This window comes from Esox lucius, chromosome 20 (assembly GCF_011004845.1).
Source record: "Esox lucius isolate fEsoLuc1 chromosome 20, fEsoLuc1.pri, whole genome shotgun sequence".
Lineage (NCBI taxonomy): Eukaryota > Metazoa > Chordata > Actinopteri > Esociformes > Esocidae > Esox > Esox lucius.
The window spans coordinates 17985727-18006065 of record NC_047588.1 but is presented as its reverse complement, the minus strand read 5'-3'; the positions used below and the strand labels follow the sequence as shown (position 1 = coordinate 18006065).

Here is a 20339-nt window from a genome sequence, read left to right as displayed (position 1 = left end):
TGGCAGTCCTAAACAGATGACCCTGTTGCTTGAAGACCTGTTGCCCTGGTAACTGTTATGGCTCATGTTTACTTGCTAGTGTGAAGAGAGAGAATAAGCTCTTTTTGTCTTCCTCAGGTAAAGTTTCAGAAATATCTTAAGAGAAGGTTATATTGGGATTGCAGCCATATGATGAAGAAGTTGGTGTTTGGGGATACAGATTGTCTTAAGCCCTCCCAGGGCCAGGCAGGTGTGGGATGTGGTGCACTGTTGTACGATGCTCTCCCAATATTGCACTCGTCCCGGCCTCCCGGACCCAGGGGATTCCATCTTCAACAGAGGAACTCAGAAAGGTTGTTATCCTTTTTTCTCCTCCCCCAATATATGAAAGAGCACTTTAAGGGCTACTTTAATTCAAAATCACTACAGCACATTTTATTACAGCACATTTTTTTTGAATTATTTAGAGATGCATATTTCTGAATTTTGTAACACATACCCACCCATAACTATGTCTCAAGACCAAGGTGATTGCTGGGTATGTAATTGGCCCGTACTGACCCAATTAATGTTTCGTCAATAAAGCACGATGGGGGGTGTGGTATAGGGTCAATATACTACAGCTGTGGTCTGAATACTCCCCAGCTTTTAGCCAATCAGTATTCAGGATTAAAAGCACCTGGTTTATAATTATAACAAACGCATGGCATGCTATTGGAGAATCCCAGGGAATATATTCAGCATAGTTGGTAACCCTCTGCTTCCAACCGCTCCCACTGTCCCCACCTGACCACTGGCTGGCTAGCTGCCACTTGAGAACTTTTGCCAACTCCAACAAGGCTTGATTCCAACCCACTAAGTATTTCCTTTGCCTCGGCCCTTGTGGCCTCATGCTGAAATTTCCCACATATTGGGTTCGAAAGCAATGCAGTATTGCACCAATTCTGGCCAAAAAACTGGGATGACTATTTCAGTAGCCCATTTTGCATCTCACACTTGAGAGAGAATGTTTGCAAGGATAGAGCAAAGATAATTAATAATATGACTGGAACCGAGCAACAATAGTCTGCAGTCATAACAGGAACCTACAATGTGCTTTAGGTGTAGGGGTCAATTGTATGACATGCCATAGAATAATGCTATCTTACTGGCATTTCAAACACTCATTTGTTTTCAGTGCTGTCCTTAGCAGGGTAACTTGTATATTTCGGTTTTTTACTACAGTGAAAGGTAACACTTTATTATATAGCAGTTTAACCACCCGTTCATATGGTGTTCTTGTTGAGTTATTAAAGTCTTACTACAATAGCGGCATAATAGCAAGGTCATTGTGGGACAGATTATAAATCAAATTAAACATTGCATGTACATGGACTTCTATGTCTAGCAAATAAGATACAAGCAGACAGCAAGGAAATGCTAGGCAATAGATACAGGTGGTACCTGTCTCCACATACAGGATGTGGGCACAGAACAGCATTAAAACTCACAGTAGCTCTTGATATCAATCTAGTTTTTATAAGCATAATTTTCCATTTGCATGTTGTGTACAGTATCACAAATTTCAAATAAATGTATTTTAAGAAATGTAATCGTTTATACTTTTTTGTAGACAAAGACTGTGTTGCTCTTTGCTATGCTCCTGTTTAATGAATTAGCTAGAGATTACATAGTTCATAAAAACATTTACTTTAAGGCTTTATTCCATGTTAAATTACTGGTAAAACTATAATCCACAGAGGTCCAAAATTATTCAAAACAAGAAAACGCTGAAGTTCCACTATTAGAGGCATGAAGTGACATATCTACATTTCTTTTGTGACAAATATGTATTCCGCTGCTGTGACATCATTATCTGGTAATGAAAGTGTTTCCGGAGCATGTACAGTATTTATCCAATTCCAATCCCTGTAACGTTAGCTTATGCTTCTTGTACAGTTACTTAGTTTTTTTAAAAACTCTCAAACCGTTCCATCTTAAAATCATCAGTGTGTTCCTCTGATAGCTGGAAACACAGCACTCATACGTAATGCAACTGTCAAACTCAACAGAGGTCATTCACACAACCACAATTTATATACAGTACAACAGGACTGAGGGCAAAGACTGCAACTCAAACCCAGCAGTCAAAAATGTTATTTATAATGATAATGTATAATCTCTGGTAACCTTCCGCTTTTCCAGTTTGATGGAAAGTTAAGGATGTAAATAACTGGTTCTTTTTACACCTTTATCACAACTCAGAAACCTCTCCCACTTTGCTCATTGGCAGACAGTCACACACACTTAACAGCAGTGGGCCGTCTGAATAGTTCCTCACAGGATGACGATTCACAGTGGTCACGCTCCACTACTACGGTAAGGATGTAAAAATCCCTCAAAATCTGCTGTTTGTGCTGATTCAAATTACAGAATTATCTTAAATTAAATATCATGACTGTTTTATTATTAGCCAGAAAATTTTTTGGAATGTCTGTTACAACAAATTTCTCAATATTTTGTGTGCAACCAGAAAGGTAGAATACTTAGCAAAGCTAGCAATCGCTACCATTTACTGGTTGAAGTTTAAATGACTTTTGACCATAATGGAGCTATGACATGAATATTTTGTGTCATTCCTGATGTTTTTTTTTAATGTAACGACATTGCTATTGCTTAAACTCAGGCTTGGCTGCACTGATTTCAGTGGGGACGAATTATGTCTGTACCCCACAAACACACATGTAAAACATCACTCTGCCGTGAGGACCTATGAAGATGAAGAGTGGGTGTGTGAGAGTTTGTGTGAGAGCATGGGTGACTGTGTGAGACTGCTGGTCAGGGTGTCCGTCTACACAACCTGTCACTCACACATCCTCCACACCTCTCACACTTTGATGTGCATCAGGACCTGTTTGCGGTGTTGGTTGAAGTCGTCTGGAACAGTGTCTACGGCCCAGCATTTGCAGAAAAACATGAAGCAGAACATTAGTAAAAGTGTTTTTTAGCATGATGTGCATTGAATACCAGTATATGAACACCATTACAGGCTGGCGGCAGGGTGAGGATGGGAGTCTTACCGTTGCAGCGATAACGCAGATTGGACCAGATAATGTTCTCTTGGGAAAAACAGAAGACCCCAAGTCGTCCACCTCTCATGGTAGTGTCGATCACCACATCGGAGTCGGCAACCATCTCTGTCCCCTCATACAACTTCACCCTGAAGCCAGGCACGGGACAAAACACCAGTAAGGGGACATACTTCACAAAGAAAGTGAATATTTGCAGGGAAAAACATTTTAATTTTCCTGGTCATGTCAGTCTAGTATTCATCTAATGTAATTTTATACTGTCCACACTGTCCTTATTCCTACCACATTCATACAGCCATAATGCGGTGTTGTGGACAAAATGGGCAATAGGTAGAAGTATTATTCATAAAGTGGATATAAAAAGTCTACACACCCCTGTTAAAATGCCAGGTTTTTGTGATGTAAAATAATGTTTGTCAATCAAAGATTTCAGTTAGTTTTTCAATTGAATTGTTCTCATTATAGGTCACATTAAAAGTGGAAAAAGTTCGGACATGATTTATCTTTGTCTCATTCTTTTATATCACAAAAACCTGGCATTTTAACAGGGGTGTGTAGACTTTTTATATCCACTGTATGTCATGCTACCAGACTAAAAACCTGCCATTTTAACAGGGGTGTGTAGACTTTTTATATCCACTGTATGTCATGCTACCAGACTAAAAACCTGAGGCCAATTTAAACACGGTGGCAAGGAAACAACAGTTCAAATGGATGATTTGGATGAACATGGAGGAGCGAAGCAGGCCCGGCCCAGCCCCTGGTCCCGACCAGCGCCTGAGAGCAGTGCTGTAGTGCTCCATTGACTCCCCTGCACAGCATACAAAGCAGGTGTCCCTCTGTTTGGATCTGAATAGGACCTCCCTGCCTCTAAGAAGGCCTGGTTTTCTCTCTCCACTCACTGCAGCCCACCACCACCTCCTCAGACATCAACCTCCCCCAAACTCTCTCTTCTCTGGCTTTTTGGAACAATTTTTTTTTGGAGATGCTCAAAACATTTGAAAATGTGTCAGTGATGTTTTTAGTCTGATAAAGATGTTTTTGGTAACTATGTGCATAAACACATGTTGGGTCCCTTTGATGTTATGCATTATTCAAGATTTTTAATGTCTCATTTAAGGTATTCATATATTTGTTTTACGCTTTTGGAATTAGTTATTTGCTTCATTTTCCCCCTGTGTTTAGCTATGTTACTGAGTTTGTTACTCTCTCTCTGACTCTCCCACTATCCCTACTCTCTCCCCTCCTCTCCCACTTCCCTCTCCTCTCCCTCTCTCTATTCTCCACCTCTCTATTCTCTCCCCTCCTTCTCCCCCTCCGTCTCTCCCCTCCCCTCCTCCCACTCTCATTTCACCTCCTTCTCCCCCTCCCTCCACTCTCCCTCGGACCCCCCACTCTACAGTAGTTTCCTCTGGATCTGCATATGAACGGGCGCTCTGCAAATTCTTGCCAAGGATTTGGTTGACATGGCAACAGGGACAAAAGAGGGCCAGGGGGCCCGGTCTCTCTGTAAAAGTCACAAAGAGGTTTAGGAGGGAAAAATATGGAGTAGAAATTGGGGAACAGCCACTCAGTCCAACCTACTGCCACCAGACAGCTTTCCTTTTCTTTTCTAATCGTCCAAGACCAGGCCACACAGTGAAAACCCCCTCTAGTGGTGAATAGTGGTCACACACGGCCGTGTATTCTACGACCATGCCCACTGAGTTGTTTTACACCATCAAACCCATCCAGTACTACTCACACCAGATAATACTGCAAATATTCAACATCTGATTCAAAAATAACAAAATGAGTGTGTGGGGGTGTGTGTGTGTGTGTGGGTGAGTGGGTGTAGTCGAGGGGAAACAGTTCAAATGGATGATTTGGATGAACATGGAGATGAGGGCAGCAGACAGGAGGGGGTGTGACCCACCTGATGTAGCCCACCTGGGGCCTGTGATTCAGCTGCCAGCGGTAAGACGTCTTGTCCCTCCAGCCCACGTTCCTGGGGTCCGACCATAGCAGCTTCACCTCCTCATCGGTGTCCCCCGCGTGCCATAGGGCGTTACGCAGGTACTCCCCGGGGCCAGTACGGGACTTCACAGCCTGGAGGGGACAACAAACATAGGTGGTACTTGCTAAATCATCATTTCACTATTCAATAGATAACAATGCATTTTTCAAAATGTCTTTGTACCACAAGAGGTTTTTAAAGTAAAGAGCAGACTCCGTCTTAAGGTGGTTTTAAACCTAAGGAACTGCCCCTTCTCAGCCGGGGTTCTTAGCCACAGCGCCACCTAGAGGCTGCTGTCTAAAAGCCTCTATAACCCATCACTCACTTTGAGCTGCAGGCCAGGTTGAGCCGTGGCCCTGAAGGGAGTCGACTGCCAGTAGGTCTGCTCCGTCTGTTTCCACATCACCACGTAGAAGGACGACGAGTCCTGGTAGCCAAAGATGAAACCCACATAGTCGTCGTCTGTCACCGTGTTGATATGGAAAGTGCCCTCAAAGTCCACTCCATTAAACGCTGTGTAGCCTGGAGGACATTGACAGTTCAATTCATTGCAATTATGTTCATCGAAAACAGCTGTGTTCATTTTTGATGTCATTAAACGGTGTACATAGAGCCTGCTCACCAACAGCTAAACCAGGATCACTGTTCATGGTCTGAACGATTTCCATTCCCTGGAACCAAACAAACACTCTAATGTCAGTGCATGTATTTACAATGGGGCACATATCATTTCAGAGTATTCTGTAAGACCTTTACTAATCAACACAAATCACAAATATGCCAACACAACATAGCATATGGGCCTGTTAATAATAATCACAATAATCCTCACTGTGAGGTTATTTCTCAGTAGGAGGATCCCCTTAAACGATCAAAGTTGGTCGTGAGTTTGTTCCCCTGCTTAGACGTCCCATGCATCAACTAATGTGTGTATGCCACTTCATGGACCAGATTGACATAACATATGTGGGTTAGCTGCTACTTAAAATACCTATCCAGGCATTATGAGATCTGGCATGCATCAGCCACACCTCGGCAGAGGAACAGAAATTTGAATGAATAGAACAGGTGACCCCATTAAAGGCAGTGATGGCATAAGCAAGTGGTTCACAATTTTTCAGTCAGGCCCCAGTGGGGGAAAAAGCTCAGACTAAAGAGAATAAATCTTGTTTACAAGCTGAGATTCAGAGAAACCTACAGAAACTGCATATTTCAAAGTTTAGTATATTGCTAAGGCGGTCTTTCAACTGTCCAATATACCCTTTACCACTTATTTGGAGAAATTATGCACACAGGGAAGATGAACATTTTATTACTTCACAATGCAATGTTTCATGCTATTAGTAAAGTCATATTTTTACTAGTGAAATTACAAGGGCCAAACATTCGAAGCCTGTTCTATTCACTCTGATTTCTATGCAAGGGAACATTCAGAAGGTGTTGAGGTTAATAGGAAGGTCATGGGTCACCTGATTGAGCACCACCCAGTTGGGATCAATTTGGGCATCGCCCTCTGGGTCCAGAATAACTGTCTGATAGGCTCTGAAATCTGTCAGTGTGACCTCAGAACTCTCAGGGCAAACATCAATCATATCCCAGACTGAATCATTGTCAAAGTCGTTCTCGCACACGTCGCCCACCCCGTTGACTGGAAGGAGAGAGGGTCACAGAAAGACATAAGGGCACTTTTGTAACATTTAGCAAATCAAGCTAAAATGTAAGCAGTGAACTATCCCTTTAAGGGTGGTCACCATTGGAATCTTTCTGGTTGGGGTTGGTGATGAGTCTGCAGTTGTCTTGGACATCTGGAATCCCATCGTTGTCATCGTCATCATCACAGTCGTCTCCAAGACCGTCGTTGTCAGAGTCCAGCTGGGAACTGTTGGGATGGTCCGGGCAGTTGTCCCTGGAGTCCTGGTGACCATCCCCATCCCTGGGAAACACATAGAGTTCAGGTCAGCCTCTTGCCTAGCACACTAAAAAGACTACAATAATCCTTTGGTAATCACAGAGATTAAATTATTTGAAAATGCTTTTATTGGCTTATATAATGCTTATAACACATTTATGGTAATTGTAAAATGCACATATCTCAATTGTATATTACCTTTAAAATTCTGATATGTTGCCATACAATACACGCTATGTATTGAATCATGCCTCTAATGATATTATACAGTGTCCTCAGCTAATATTATGACAGTGATGCATTTTTTATGACCTCACTCATTACTCTAAAATATATTTTAAATTAAGCAATTATTAGTAGGTTAATGTATAAAGCTCTGGTTTAATTTGACTGCTTTGAAGATGCTGGTTTTAAAATTTGGAAATGACTAAACTTGTACACATACAGTGGAAAAGAAAAGCAATATTGTTTATCAACTTGATTTTACACTCACAAAATAAAATAAATGTAAGCTTAAAATTTGACTAAATTGTTCAAAGAAAAAAAATATTCTTAATAAAAAAACATAGTACGTAGTATGTACTTGTTTCTCAAAAACATGTGGCATGATTTTTGCACTCCTACAAATTCTTGTTAAGCAAATTTAATATAAGTATCTTGAATTTATATAATTTTCTTCATGTTCATCGGAGTCAATAGAAATCCGACCTGAGGAAATCAGAGTCTGTGATGTCTTTTAAATCACTACTTTAATATTACTATCATAAAGCCTTTACTGATTTTACTTGAGTTTTATGTTTTCCTTTAAATGTGGAGCACATTGTAACTTTATGTAAGATTATTATTAAAATTATTATTAATAAATGTCATCTTTCTTACCAGGTAAGCCTAGAATGACCAAATAATAGCTATAGAGTTAAATTAACCCATCCAAAAACTTAATTCCACCCTACAAAACAAGTTGCGGAACATTTCGTCAAACATCATTCGTATTGGAAAAATTCATATTGATCCATGTTTTGTCAAAAACAGAACAAAACAAAAAAGCCCTACCAGGATTTCCTCAATAAAAGTCTGAGCTACCTGTATGGTTTGGTGAGAGGGAATGAAAACACTCCTGACGTAGAGCTGAGGGGCAATTGTAGCAGTGTTAAGGGTGTGTGTGTGTGTGTGTGTGTGTGTGTGTGTTCGGGTTGTTGCGTGCTTTCTAAGGTCAGAGACTCACGTGTCCTGGTTAGTGTCACACACATCCCCAACCAGGTCGTTGTCAATGTCGGTCTAAGGGAAAGGAGATCACAAATGAGCCACACCACTGCCTGTCCTCTACAGCCCGTTTCAGACCAGTTGTAGGTCATTAGCTCAGGATGGGGTGTGTAGAGTGACTGTAACCTGCATGGGGTTGCTGATCTCAGGGCAGCTGTCACAGGCATCCCCTACCCCGTCCCTGTCTCTGTCTGTCTGCATGGGGTTGGGGATCTTGGGGCAGTTGTCCAGCAAGTTGGGGATACCTGAACAGCAGGAACCGAGAGGAGGGAAACACAGGGATCTAGTTACACAGATTCAGTTGATTAAATAGTTCATCAGGTTTGATTTAATGAGAGTAATGTCAAACTCTGCAACAGGCCTGCACAAACATTTCCCAGCCGTCTTGCAATGTATGTACTGTATGCGTTTATGTGTGTGTACGTGTGAGTGTGTGTGTCTGTGTGAGTGTGTGTGTCTGTGTGTGTCTGTGTGTGTCTGTGTGAGTCTGTGTGTGTCTATGTGTGTCTGTGTGAGTCTGTGTGTGTCTGTGTGAGTCTGTGTGTGTCTGTGTGTGTCTGTGTGTGTCTGTGTGTGTCTGTGTGAGTCTGTGTGTGTCTGTGTCTGGATGTGGAGGATACAGACCATCTCCATCTACGTCATTGTCACAGGCGTCTCCTTGTCCGTTGTTGTCTGTATCCCTCTGGTCGGTGTTGGGGACATTGGGACAGTTGTCACAGGCGTCCCCGAAAGAGTCCGAGTCGGAGTTCTGTTGGTCCTTATTGGTCACTAGGCGACAGTTATCCTGCAAAATATAGCAAACTATTAACAGTCATCCATCTTGCATTACACACACACACACATACATAACGGTCACACAGGACTGAGAGGCAGAAAACATACACACACCTCCACATTCTTGATGCCGTCCCCATCGGCGTCTTCGTCACACTGATCTCCGATGCCGTCGTTGTCTTCGTCCTCCTGGCCAGAGTTGGGTGTGAGAACACAGTTGTCCTGTTTGCAGTGCTTGTGATTGTCCATGCAGGGAAGAGAGTGGTCTGGGTATCCATCAATGTCTGTGTCGGTGCCACAGGTGTTTCCGTTACCGGCCCAGCCCACGTTACACTGGAGAATGGAAGGAGAAGACTATAAACCCAACCTATTTACAATGAAGGAGAGGAGAAGACTATAAACCAAACCTATTTACAATGAAGGAGAGGAGAACACTATAAACCAAACCTATTTACATTGAAGGAGAGGAGAACACTATAAACCCAACCTATTTACAATGAAGGAGAGGAGAAGACTATAAACCAAACCTATTTACAATGAAGGAGAGGAGAACACTATAAACCAAACCTATTTACAATGAAGGAGAGGAGAAGACTATAAACCAAACCTATTAACAATGAAGGAGAGGAGAAAACTAGAAACCAAACCTATTAACAATGAAGGAGGAGAAAACTAGAAACCAAACCTATTTACAATGAAGGAGAGGAGAACACTATAAACCCAACCTATTTACAATGAAGGAGAGGAGAAAACTAGAAACCAAACCTATTTACAATGAAGGAGAGGAGAAAACTATAAACCCAACCTATTTACAATGAAGGAGAGGAGAAAACTATAAACCCAACCTATTTACAATGAAGGATAGGAGAACACTATAAACCAAACCTATTTACAATGAAGGAGAGGAGAACACTATAAACCAAACCTATTTACAATGAAGGAGAGGAGAACACTATAAACCAAACCTATTTACAATGAAGGAGAGGAGAACACTATAAACTAAACCTATTTACAATGAAGGAGAGGAGAACACTATAAACCAAACCTGTATAAAAGGGAAGAGAGGAGAACACTAAGCCAAACCGATTTTGAATGGAAAAGAAGAGAACACTTTAAACCAAACCATTCAAAATGGAAGAGAGGAGTAACACTATAAACTAAACCAATTTACAAGGAAGAAGAGGAGAACACTTTAAACCCAAACCATTCACAATGGAAGAGAGGAGAACACTCCTTAAACGGGGTATTCTGAGGCTATGATTATAAGAGCAGCGAGGCTCCTCTTTTCCTGTCCTGGAGGACAAAGGGTTAAAAGACCATGGTTACCTACCGCACAGGATACCTCTCCGTTCCTCTCGATGATACAGTGGGCATTGGAATCACAGGGGTTAAAGCTGAGCATGGCACAGGAGCTACGTGGCACACAACCTGCCGTCTGATTCCCCAGGTAACCCGCCTTACAGCCACCGCACCTGAACGAGCCCTGGGAGGGAGAGAGGAGACGTGGGGGAGAGGACAGCGTCTGTAGACTATGGCCCTACAGTACTGTCATCAGAACACAAGAGGGCGATGTCTCATGTTTAATGACACGACCACAGACAGTACAGTACATCCAGAACATCCAGTACACTGTGACAAACATTGACACTGAGATGTGTTCTACATACGATGCTGTTGGTGCATATCGAGTGGGGCACACAGGCGTTGACATCCTCCGTGCACTCGTCAATGTCGGTACACTCCTTCGGACAAAACCACGGCAAAGTGTCAGCAAGACAAAAAGACAACTGGGGAATAAGTAAGAGGGTTAGGGAGTGCGTGCTCTCCTACGTGTACCTGCTTGTTGTTCTTGGCATACTCGAGTCCCACGCCGAAAAGGGGAGGTCCCCAGAGACCTGGGGGGCATGGCTCACAGCTGAAACCCTTCACGGTGTTTATACACGCACCTGGAGAGTAGCACGGTTGAGCTATGGAACACTGAAGAAGGACAGAGAGAAATGGAAAATATAGTGGAATGGAGAGAGAGAGATGGCATGACAGAGGAAATTAGATACAGGTACAGGCTCTTTAAAATAAGAGAAGTGCTGAGGACAGTAGTTGAAGTGATGCAGTCTATTTTGCCCACAGCTCAATTGTCACCCTTACAAGCCTTGTCAATTCACCTTCTACTAACATGTGAGTGTGAGATGAGGTGGTAAAACCAATGTTTTCAACCCAGACCAGTTTATTTCCCTCTCCTGTCTTTCATTTTGTGGTACCTCATCAATATCGTGGCAGTGGGTTCCGTTGCCCGACATGCCCTCGGGGCAGGAACCACAGCGGTATCCTGGGTATTCAAAGGCCTCCATGCAGGACACGCCCTTAAAACAGGGGTTGGGGAAACAGCGGGAACGAGGGTCGTGGAAGCCTAGAGGTTAACACACATCTTTCACTTTAGGTTTTGTAGAAAAAAAGAGAGAAAGAATAAACCGGAAGTGTCAGTCAAAGCACTTCTGGTTTCCATTATTTACTTACCGCATACTTGGCACTCCAGAATGGTGTTCCTAATCAGGGACATCTCCTTCACCTGGAAAAGGACAGAACATCAATGCAAATGCACATACATGCAGCATTAAACACTCATATACAATCACACACACCACACCTGCTCTCTTATGTCCTCTCGCAGCTCTCCCAGGATCTGGTTAAAGATGATCAGCTGACCAATCAGAGCCTTAGTGTGGTCACCTGTAAAAGTAAAACCGTCATTGTAAAGAAAAACAGACATGGGACTTATTGAACAAGATGTTGAATTAACTGTTCACAAATGAGACATTCAGACACACTCACCCAAAATGGAGTTCACTTCTGCAGTCGCACCCACTGTAAAAAGAAAAAAGGGATTTGGGTTTACCACATGTTCTGAGTCCCACCATTTGGTACTTTTGAAAAGTGTAAAAAAAACTTTTGTTTCAAATTCCTTTTTTATATGAAATAGTAAGTGCAAATTCAAGTCACAGTCTAGTAAAATAAACTATAACACTATGTAGTTGGAATATACTTATTTGTAAGAGATAAAATGACCTGGAATTTCAGTCATTTCATGTGGTTAGAGGGTAAACTCTAGATTATCCTATCAGCCAATCAGTGCTGTTTCTAAATGGTTTTAAATGTATTTCCTGATGTCTACACGATCAGATCGAGCATTTCAATGGCCAAAGAAGCCTTAGGTAAATAAATGAAATCAACATACTGTATATATAGTCATTTTTCCTTATAACAATAAACAGTGATTAATTAGACAAACAATTATGGAAGTACAACACTGTTTCCTGAGTAAAATGGAAAGAAAAACAGAATGCAATGATGTACAAATCATTTAAACCCTATATTCGATAGAAAATAGTAAAGACAACATATCAAATGTTGAAACTGAGACATTTTATTGTTTCTTGAAAAATAATATGCTCACTTTAAATTTTATGCCAGCAACACATATCAAAAATTTTGGGACAGAGCCAACAAAAGACTGGAAAAGTTGTGTATTGCTAAACATGATGAAATATCACACAACTAATTAGGTCAATTTGCAACAGATCAATAACATGATTGAGTATTAAAAGATCATTCCAGAGAGGATGGTTCTGTCAGCATGGCTATGTAGTAAAAGAGTCTGGGTGCTAAAGTGACCTGACTGCAGTCCCGACCTGTAACCCATTGAAAACATTTGGCACATTATGAAATGAAAAATATGACAAAGGAGATCCCAAAATCTTGAGCAGCTGTAATCCTAGAAAACAAGAATGGGAATAACTTCCACTTTCAAAACTACAGCAATTGGTCTCCTCAGTTCCTAAACGCTTACAGAGTATTGTTAAAAGTAGAGGTGATGCAACACATTAGTAGGCATGTCCCAACTTTTTTTAAATGTGTTGCTGGCATCAAATATAAAATGGCCATATATGTTTCCAAAAAACAATAACATCTCTTAGTTTCATCATGTGATATGTTGTCTTTTTACCCTTTTCAATTAAATATAGGAATACATGATTTGCACATCATTGCATTCTATTTTTATATGCATTTTACGCAGCGTCACAACTTTTTGGGAAACAGAGTTGTACAATGAATACAAATGGGGATTTTTAGTGCCACCAAAGTAACAGAAATAACTTGGTAAATGAAACACAAATAACTACCAGAGGGCTTTGCAATTTCTGGATTAAATGAGTGGAAATCATCCTAAAAGGCAGGTAAATGCACATGAACATGTTTTTTTTTCACTTAATTATAACTTACAATATAAGAATGACTTTTTATAATCTGTTGAAATATTTGCATAACTAGCAATCTTTGAATATCTTATTCTGATTTTGGATGAACCTGTGTTGTAGACTGATGAATCCCCCTGGAATGGACAGTCTGTCAGGGCACCTGCTTTGGCCACACTGCCTCCCAGCGCCATTTTGAGGGATTCCACAGCGCCCTGCAATAGGAGAAGCTTGAATAACAGCAAGCTGTGTGTGAAGCTTCTGATTGACAGCTGTTGCTATGGTTAAAGGAGGTGCAATTAACTGCTGACGCCGCTCCCCATCTGCTCATCACCTCATCTAGACTCATGTGAAAGACCTACAGTACATGGTTAAAAGTACATTTCCAGTAGACATCCACCACATCTTTATGTTGGTTCACCCTGTGTTTCCACAGATGGAGAATAGGAGACAAGGACAGCAAGCTGTTGAGCCATTGAATGAAACTGCCCTTCCTAATGGACCATGGCATTGTCTTGGATTAGGACTAGGTCTTAAAAAAAGAATCTTGTCACCTGTAGCCTTGCATAAGCTTTGAAGCCATTACGAATCTCCACCCCTTCTGCCTCCTCGGGGAAAGGAACCAATGGCGGGAGGCCCTGGATGGAGTCAGCCAATCTACAGTTCACATAGAGCTCCAGTTGTAGGTTCTCCCGACGCAGGCCTCCGACCCGGAGGATGATGGAATGGGTGCGACCGTCAGCGAGGTTGGCGTTCTGGAGGTTCACCGTGTGGATTTTGTTGTCCTCCCTCACATAGCGCACCAGAGCTATTACAGAGACGTAGAGACGGAGCTACTTCACATGAACAGGTACATCAGTAACAGCAAACGAAGAACAAAGGTAAAAAGCGGATAAAAAAATGGGATGCTAAATGGATAGATGTGAATCCCAATAAATGCCGATGCTGGTACGTGATTGACAAAGAAACAATGAATTGAGTGCGTGAGAGCAGTACCACAACAATCAGACCTTTGCTGATCTTGCCCATGACGGCCAGCTCCAGGTACTTCTTGTTGTCATGTTTGCCGTACAGGCCTAGCAACACCCCTCCCATCTTGGGAGGCAGGCGGAACGTGGATACAATGTAGATGTCACTGAGCACCCTCATGGCACCTGTCACCTTCTTCACTGCAGACACACTGGTCTTAGAGTCCAGGCTCAGCATATCAATAACTGTACAGGGTGGAAGAGTGAGTGGGGTTAGAGGATATAATGGAGAGAATGACAGGATGTCTATTACCCAGGTACATCTCTTCTGTCCTTGGCCCCCAGTGATGGAACCAATGTCCCCTTAAGGCAATGATAGCAAGGTCCCTGTCCCCTTAAGGCAAGGATAGCAAGGTCCCTGTCCCCTTAAGGCAAGGATAGCAAGGTCCCTGTCCCCTTAAGGCAAGGATAGCAAGGTCCCTGTCCCCTTAATGCAAGGATAGCAAGGTCCCTGTCCCCTTAAGGCAAGGATAGCAAGGTCCCTGTCCCCTTAAGGCAAGGATAGCAAGGTCCATGTCCCCTTAAGGCAAGGATAGCAAGGTCCCTGTCCCCTTAAGGCAAGGATAGCAAGGTCGCTGTCAGTTTAAGGCAAGGATAGCAAGGACCCTGTCCCCTTAAGGCAAGGATAGCAAGGTCCCTATATTCTTAAGGCAAGGATAGCAAGGTCCCTGTCACCTTAAGGCAAGGATAGCAAGGTCCCTGTCCCCTTAAGGCAAGGATAGCAAGGTCCCTGTCCCCTTAAGGCAAGGATAGCAAGGTCCCTATACTCTTAAGGCAAGGATAGCAAGGTCCCTGTCACCTTAAGGCAAGGACAGCAAGGTCCCTGTCCCCTTAAGGCAAGGATAGCAAGGTCCCTGTCCCCTTAAGGCAAGGATAGCAAGGTCCCTGTCCGTTTTTAGAAAACATCTGAAATTCCACCTCTTCAGAGCACTTAAAATAACTGTACAGCTTCTCCTCTCTTTTGCCTTTATGAACTAACAATGGCTATGTTTATTATGTTCATTGTCTTCTTTACAGTACAGACTGAGAGTAAAGCCAACGCCTCCGGAGCATACTGAATTCCACCTGCTGCTCTTTCACCCTGAAACACTCTCACTATCTTTCACTACTTTCCTGTCCTATAAGGCATATTCTGGCAGAGAATATAGCTTTAAAAGACACACAAAATATTTTCCCAGGTATGTGATGGGGACACGTGTTGAGTGAGTAGTGGACCTATCTGAAGAAACATCTCCCTTAACAACTAGTAAATCTAACTCTACAGACACATTCATTAGGAGTTATTAGTTCAATAGGCAGATATTGTTTTACCCTTATAAGCACAAATAAATAATATATTCCAACTATATTCTTGCACATCTTTTTTTATTCAATTTCTTTGACAATGAATTTCCCTCCGTAATTCTTGTATTTCGTAGATTGTGCATCAATACTGAATGCATTTAGTTCGTCATTGCACAAGCGGCATTGCTGAACCTTAGCGGAGCACTTCATTGTGACAAAAGTGATATCCCATGTTGACACATTTCTGGATGCATTACAAAAACAAGACTACTGGCTGCTTTGTTTCTGTTATCTCGGCTTCCTCCTCTCTTTCTGCCACTCTCTCCCTCACACCCTTGCTCTGGCCGTTTTCTGACACCTCACCCGTGAGTTCTGCCACAAGTGCTGGCAGTGCGCACTCAAAGGGGAAGAGGGAAGAGAGGAAAGGTCAAGGATAATAATTGGTTTAGCACTTTCTCTGCTAGTCATGCCACTGCCACTTCAGAAATAAAAGTGACAGTGGCATGACTAGCAGTATGTATGACATTGGGGAACATGGTTATTGTTGAAAGAAGACTGATCTTAACATATCGATCGATAGGGAATGTTTATTAATATTCGTATGGGAATTAAATATTGAAACATACCAAAATGATAAATATAAAAGTAAAAGTTTTAACCATAAAGCAGGACATTTCAAGCAATAAAGGTATGAGACAGAAACGGTGCACTCCGGGAAGTGTTTCACGCTGACGTTGGAAGCGTGAAACAAGACATCATCAACAAGAAGCAGACATCATCTAAACTAGGATATCAGATATGATTAAAATGTGCACTTTTTAAAATAACCATCTTTAATAACCATTTGTGTGTTTGTATGTCTGCACTTTTTAGATGGCAGCTTTTATATATTTTTGTGGAATTACCACTCTTAAATCAGTCATGCACCAGACGTAGGCTACTCGAACCAATAATTAACCCATACTGTCCGCATCAGTTATTTCGAAAACAGTCTTTCCTATTGTTTATTTTTGACGATTCACAAAATGTCTATTCAATATTTGAGTGAGGTTGTATTTTACCTTGCATATCCTGCTTATCCATTGGCTCACATGTTGCAACTAATAGAAATACAGACACAGCCAGAAAAGCTGGCACCATGCGCCTCGCTACCATGTCCCAAGTGGTTCGTGGTAGTCCAGGGAGTCAACAGGAGTAGAACAAATAACTGTCCACTGAGAGTCCAGTTTGACGTTGTTGAATGGAGCTTTATTTCAAAGAGAAGAAACTTCCATATACAGGGTGAGTTGACCGCGGAATGTTGGTTCAAGAGCCGATACCAAATGTCGACTGGCTTCTGACGCTCGCGCTCTAGCCAAGTACCTCGTTCACTTAGAGTGGAAGTGACAGAGAGCGAGGGAGTTAATTTGCTTGCTATGACCTGAGTTGTGCTGGCTGTCCAACTTATCAAATTCATATTCCATAATCAAGTCTGTGGTGATAGAACATACTAAAGTACAAAACATATCAGAGCCTTATCCTTGGGCATTAAACATTTCAATGTGTCCACACTTGATGCTGGTTTGGAATGATTAGAGATTGAAAATGCACAGCTTTGCTTGAGGTAAAATGAACAACTAACCTGACAATTGGATAATGATATTAAAAAATAGATAACATAGATTATGCTACTTTATTGCCCTTTAAAATTGTATAGATACATCATTTGACAACACATACTTTAATTCAGTAGCAGAGCCTTTCATCGCAATATAGGTAGAACTTGTAGACAGATGGATGCATGGTTTTACTTATAATTTAAATAGGCTAAACGTTAAATACATTAAGTCTGCGAAAAAGGTTCTGGACTACGGGAAGGAGTTCTAAATCCTTGGAATCTAAATCATGAGTATTAAAAAGGTTCTGGACTACCGACGGAGTTCTATGTCCTTGGAATCTAAACCATGAGTATTAAAATGTGTTCTGGACTGCAACTTGATCCCTTCATAGAGTTTATTGGCTAACCCATTTCAGAACAAAGCTCTTTCGTCAGAGCAAGTTATCGAAAGCAGCACAAAACCTTTGTAAGAAAAAGTGTACTCAGAGCATGTCCAAGGTTATTTGAATGAAAACCTGTTAACAAAAGTAAAAAATTACAAACAACCAATATTTGGAGTTTTGTGAAAATGCTATTTTACTCTTAAATGAAAACCCTACACGCATTAAACCTCTGCGTGCTTAAAACGTTTCTGCTTAAGCCAACTTGAACAATGAGGCCTCAAGTATCAGCCCTCCTCCTTCCCCTTATATTTTCCTATCCCTCAGCATGGGAAATGTTTGTGTTTGATTATTTATGAGTTGCCGGGGCAACTTGCGTATAACAGCAGGTGATGGAGGAAATATATTTATCATACTTTTCTTGATTGGACCATGATAAGTAGACAGGCCTGTGCAAAATATAGAGACCCTTGTTGCTACACACCTTTGAACAAGGGTGTAAAATGTATGTAATGATTTGGTTTCCAGTGTCTGGATTTTCATATGGGTTTCCTGAGAGGAAAATATGAGTTAATGTCTTGCGTGTTGTCCTGGTCGAGTTGAATCTCACATGACTCACAGGTTTAGCGCTATTTAGCAGACTAAATGTCTGACCGCGGTTCGATGCGCGCGTGTTGCCTTTTTTCTGAATCATGGAAAAAGTAGGTTGATACTATTTTCCCTACTCTTAAAACGGGAATTCCTTCGTAGATCATTTTTCAAGATCATTAAACTCAGCCCGAGAGATTTCATTGAAAGCAGAGGGAGGTCCTTTTCAAATTTGGAAAGAGATGCGCACGCGGTTAGGCTCGCACACACATACACACAAACACGCATTAAATAAGAAAATAACGGAATGAACAGAAGCCAATGTGAGATTCCTTACCGATGGCGTCATGCAGCTGTCAGCGTGGTCCAGGTCCAAATGGAACAATTGGGTGAGAGCAGCTAAAAATAATGGGAGATACCTGGAACTATATCAGGTGCACTTCCAGTCGTTGTATCGACTCCAAAGAAAAAACATAGAAACTTGTATCAATTAGGTTATTGTTCATGTTTATTTATCGATAATCTTCTTACCGGATGATATTAATTATTGCAGACTCATCTAAGGCAAGCACACGAGTCCCTTGTCCCAGACCGGCTTGTAGGGTCCAGCCTGTGGTAGGATATGGGTATTGTTTCAATAATATCTTACTTAATAACTAGGCCTACGTGGTACAATATAAATGAATAAATATTTACATGTTTATTTTTAAACACACTGCTAAAAAAATAAATAAGAGAACACAATTATCACAGTATAACACCATGTCACTAAAACTTCTGGGATATCAATCTGTCCAGTCAGGAAGCATAAGAGATTGGGAATTAATGTCACCTGTTTTGGTGCAAATTAAAGTGACAACAGGTGCACTGTAGAGGCAACAGCAACACAACCCCCAGAAAGGGAATGGTTTTGCAGGTGGTGGCCACAGACAGTTGCTATCTCCTAATCCTTCCTGACTGATTTTTCTCTAGTTTTGCATTTTGCTAGTGTCCTTTTCACTACTGGTAGCATAAGGCTGTCCATGCAGCCCATTCAGGTTGCACAGGTTGTCCAGCTCCTCCAGGGTGGCACATCCATACGTGCCGTCGCAAGAAGGTTTGCTGTGTCTCTCAGCACAGTCTCAAGAGCATGGAGATACCAGGAGACTGGCTGTACAGGGCCATAGAAGGGCATCAACAGCAGGACCGTTTTCTGTTCCTATGTGCAAGGAGGAACAGGAGGAGCACTGCCAGAGCCCTACAAAATGACCTCCAGCAGGCTATTGGTGTGCATATTTCTGACCAAACTGTCAGAAACACACTCCATGAGGGTGGCATGAGGGCCTGACATCCTCTAGTGGGCACCGTGCAGCTTTGAATGGCATTCGCCAGAAAACACCAGAATTGGCAGGTCCACCATTGGCACCCAGTTCTCTTCACAGATGAGAGCAGGTTCACGCTGAGCACATGTGACAAACTTGAAACAGTCTGGAGACGCCATGATGAACGTTATGCTGCCTGCAACATTATCCAGCATGACCGGTTTGACGGTGGGTCAGTGATGGTCTGGGGAGGCATATCCTTGGAGGTTCACAAAGACCTCCATGTTTTAGCCAATGGTACCCTGACTGCTGTTAGGTACCGGGATGAAATCCTCAAACCCATCATCAGACCATGCACCGGTGCAGTGGGCCCTGGGTTCTTCCTGGTGCAGGACAATGTCCGGCCTCATGTGGCCAGGGTGTGTAGGCAGTTCCTGCATGACGATGGCATTGATGCCATTGACTAACCCTCACGTTCCCCAGACCTGAAAACAATTGAGAACCTCTGGGACATTTTACATTGGTGCATCCGACGCCGCCAAGTAACACCACAGACTGTCCAGGAGCTCACTGATGTCCTGATTCAGGTTTGGGAGGAGATCCCCCAAGGACACCATTCTCCGTCTCATCAGGAGCATGCCCAGACATTTTTGGGAGTGCAAACAGGCATGTGGGGGCCATACACACTACTGAGTCACATTATTTGCTGTGATGAAATTCACGCAAGTTGGAACAGCCTGTGATTTCAATTGTTTACTTTGATTTGTGAGTTTGAAGCCAGCCCTCATTTGGTTGGTGATTTTGGTTTCCATTGACCGTTGTTACGTAATTTTGTTCTCAAGAAATTACACAATATACAGTAAAAATCTTGATCTTAATATATTTAGTTCATTGAGACTTGATATGTGATTTCAGTTCT

The 20339-nt window shown here is 42.1% G+C and overlaps 1 protein-coding gene and 1 long non-coding RNA gene across 2 annotated transcripts; one reads left to right on the top strand and one right to left on the bottom strand.

Annotated features, from left to right (window-relative positions):
* Nucleotides 1-264: 264 nt before the first annotated feature.
* LOC117593438 lies at nucleotides 265-4110 on the top strand. The gene is made up of 3 exons (XR_004574840.1): nucleotides 265-2337; nucleotides 3008-3206; nucleotides 3709-4110. It is a non-coding gene; the product is annotated as an uncharacterized LOC117593438 (long non-coding RNA).
* thbs3a (thrombospondin 3a) lies at nucleotides 2292-16907 on the bottom strand. Its single transcript, XM_010901254.3, has 22 exons — nucleotides 16616-16907; nucleotides 14253-14456; nucleotides 13797-14050; nucleotides 13355-13457; nucleotides 11822-11854; nucleotides 11637-11719; nucleotides 11507-11558; nucleotides 11251-11399; nucleotides 10829-10969; nucleotides 10660-10734; nucleotides 10323-10475; nucleotides 9107-9325; nucleotides 8843-9002; nucleotides 8345-8463; nucleotides 8181-8233; nucleotides 6798-6979; nucleotides 6516-6694; nucleotides 5669-5717; nucleotides 5372-5568; nucleotides 4966-5138; nucleotides 3039-3178; nucleotides 2292-2907 (listed from the first exon to the last, which is right to left on the bottom strand). The coding sequence occupies exons 1-22, from the start codon at nucleotides 16707-16709 to the stop codon at nucleotides 2846-2848; spliced, it is 2874 nt and encodes a 957-aa protein (XP_010899556.1). The 5' UTR covers nucleotides 16710-16907; the 3' UTR covers nucleotides 2292-2845.
* Between the last annotated feature and the right edge of the window lie 3432 nt (nucleotides 16908-20339).

Coding starts and splice junctions, on each gene's coding strand:
- thbs3a (XM_010901254.3), bottom strand. CDS start 16,709: ATGGTAGCGAGGCGCATGGTGCCAGCTTTTCTGGCTGTGTCTGTATTT. Junction 9,003..9,106: donor ACGGCATCAAGAATGTGGAG/GTGTGTGTATGT, acceptor TATATTTTGCAG/GATAACTGTCGCCTAGTGAC. Junction 8,464..8,842: donor CAATGACGTAGATGGAGATG/GTCTGTATCCTC, acceptor CCTGCTGTTCAG/GTATCCCCAACTTGCTGGAC.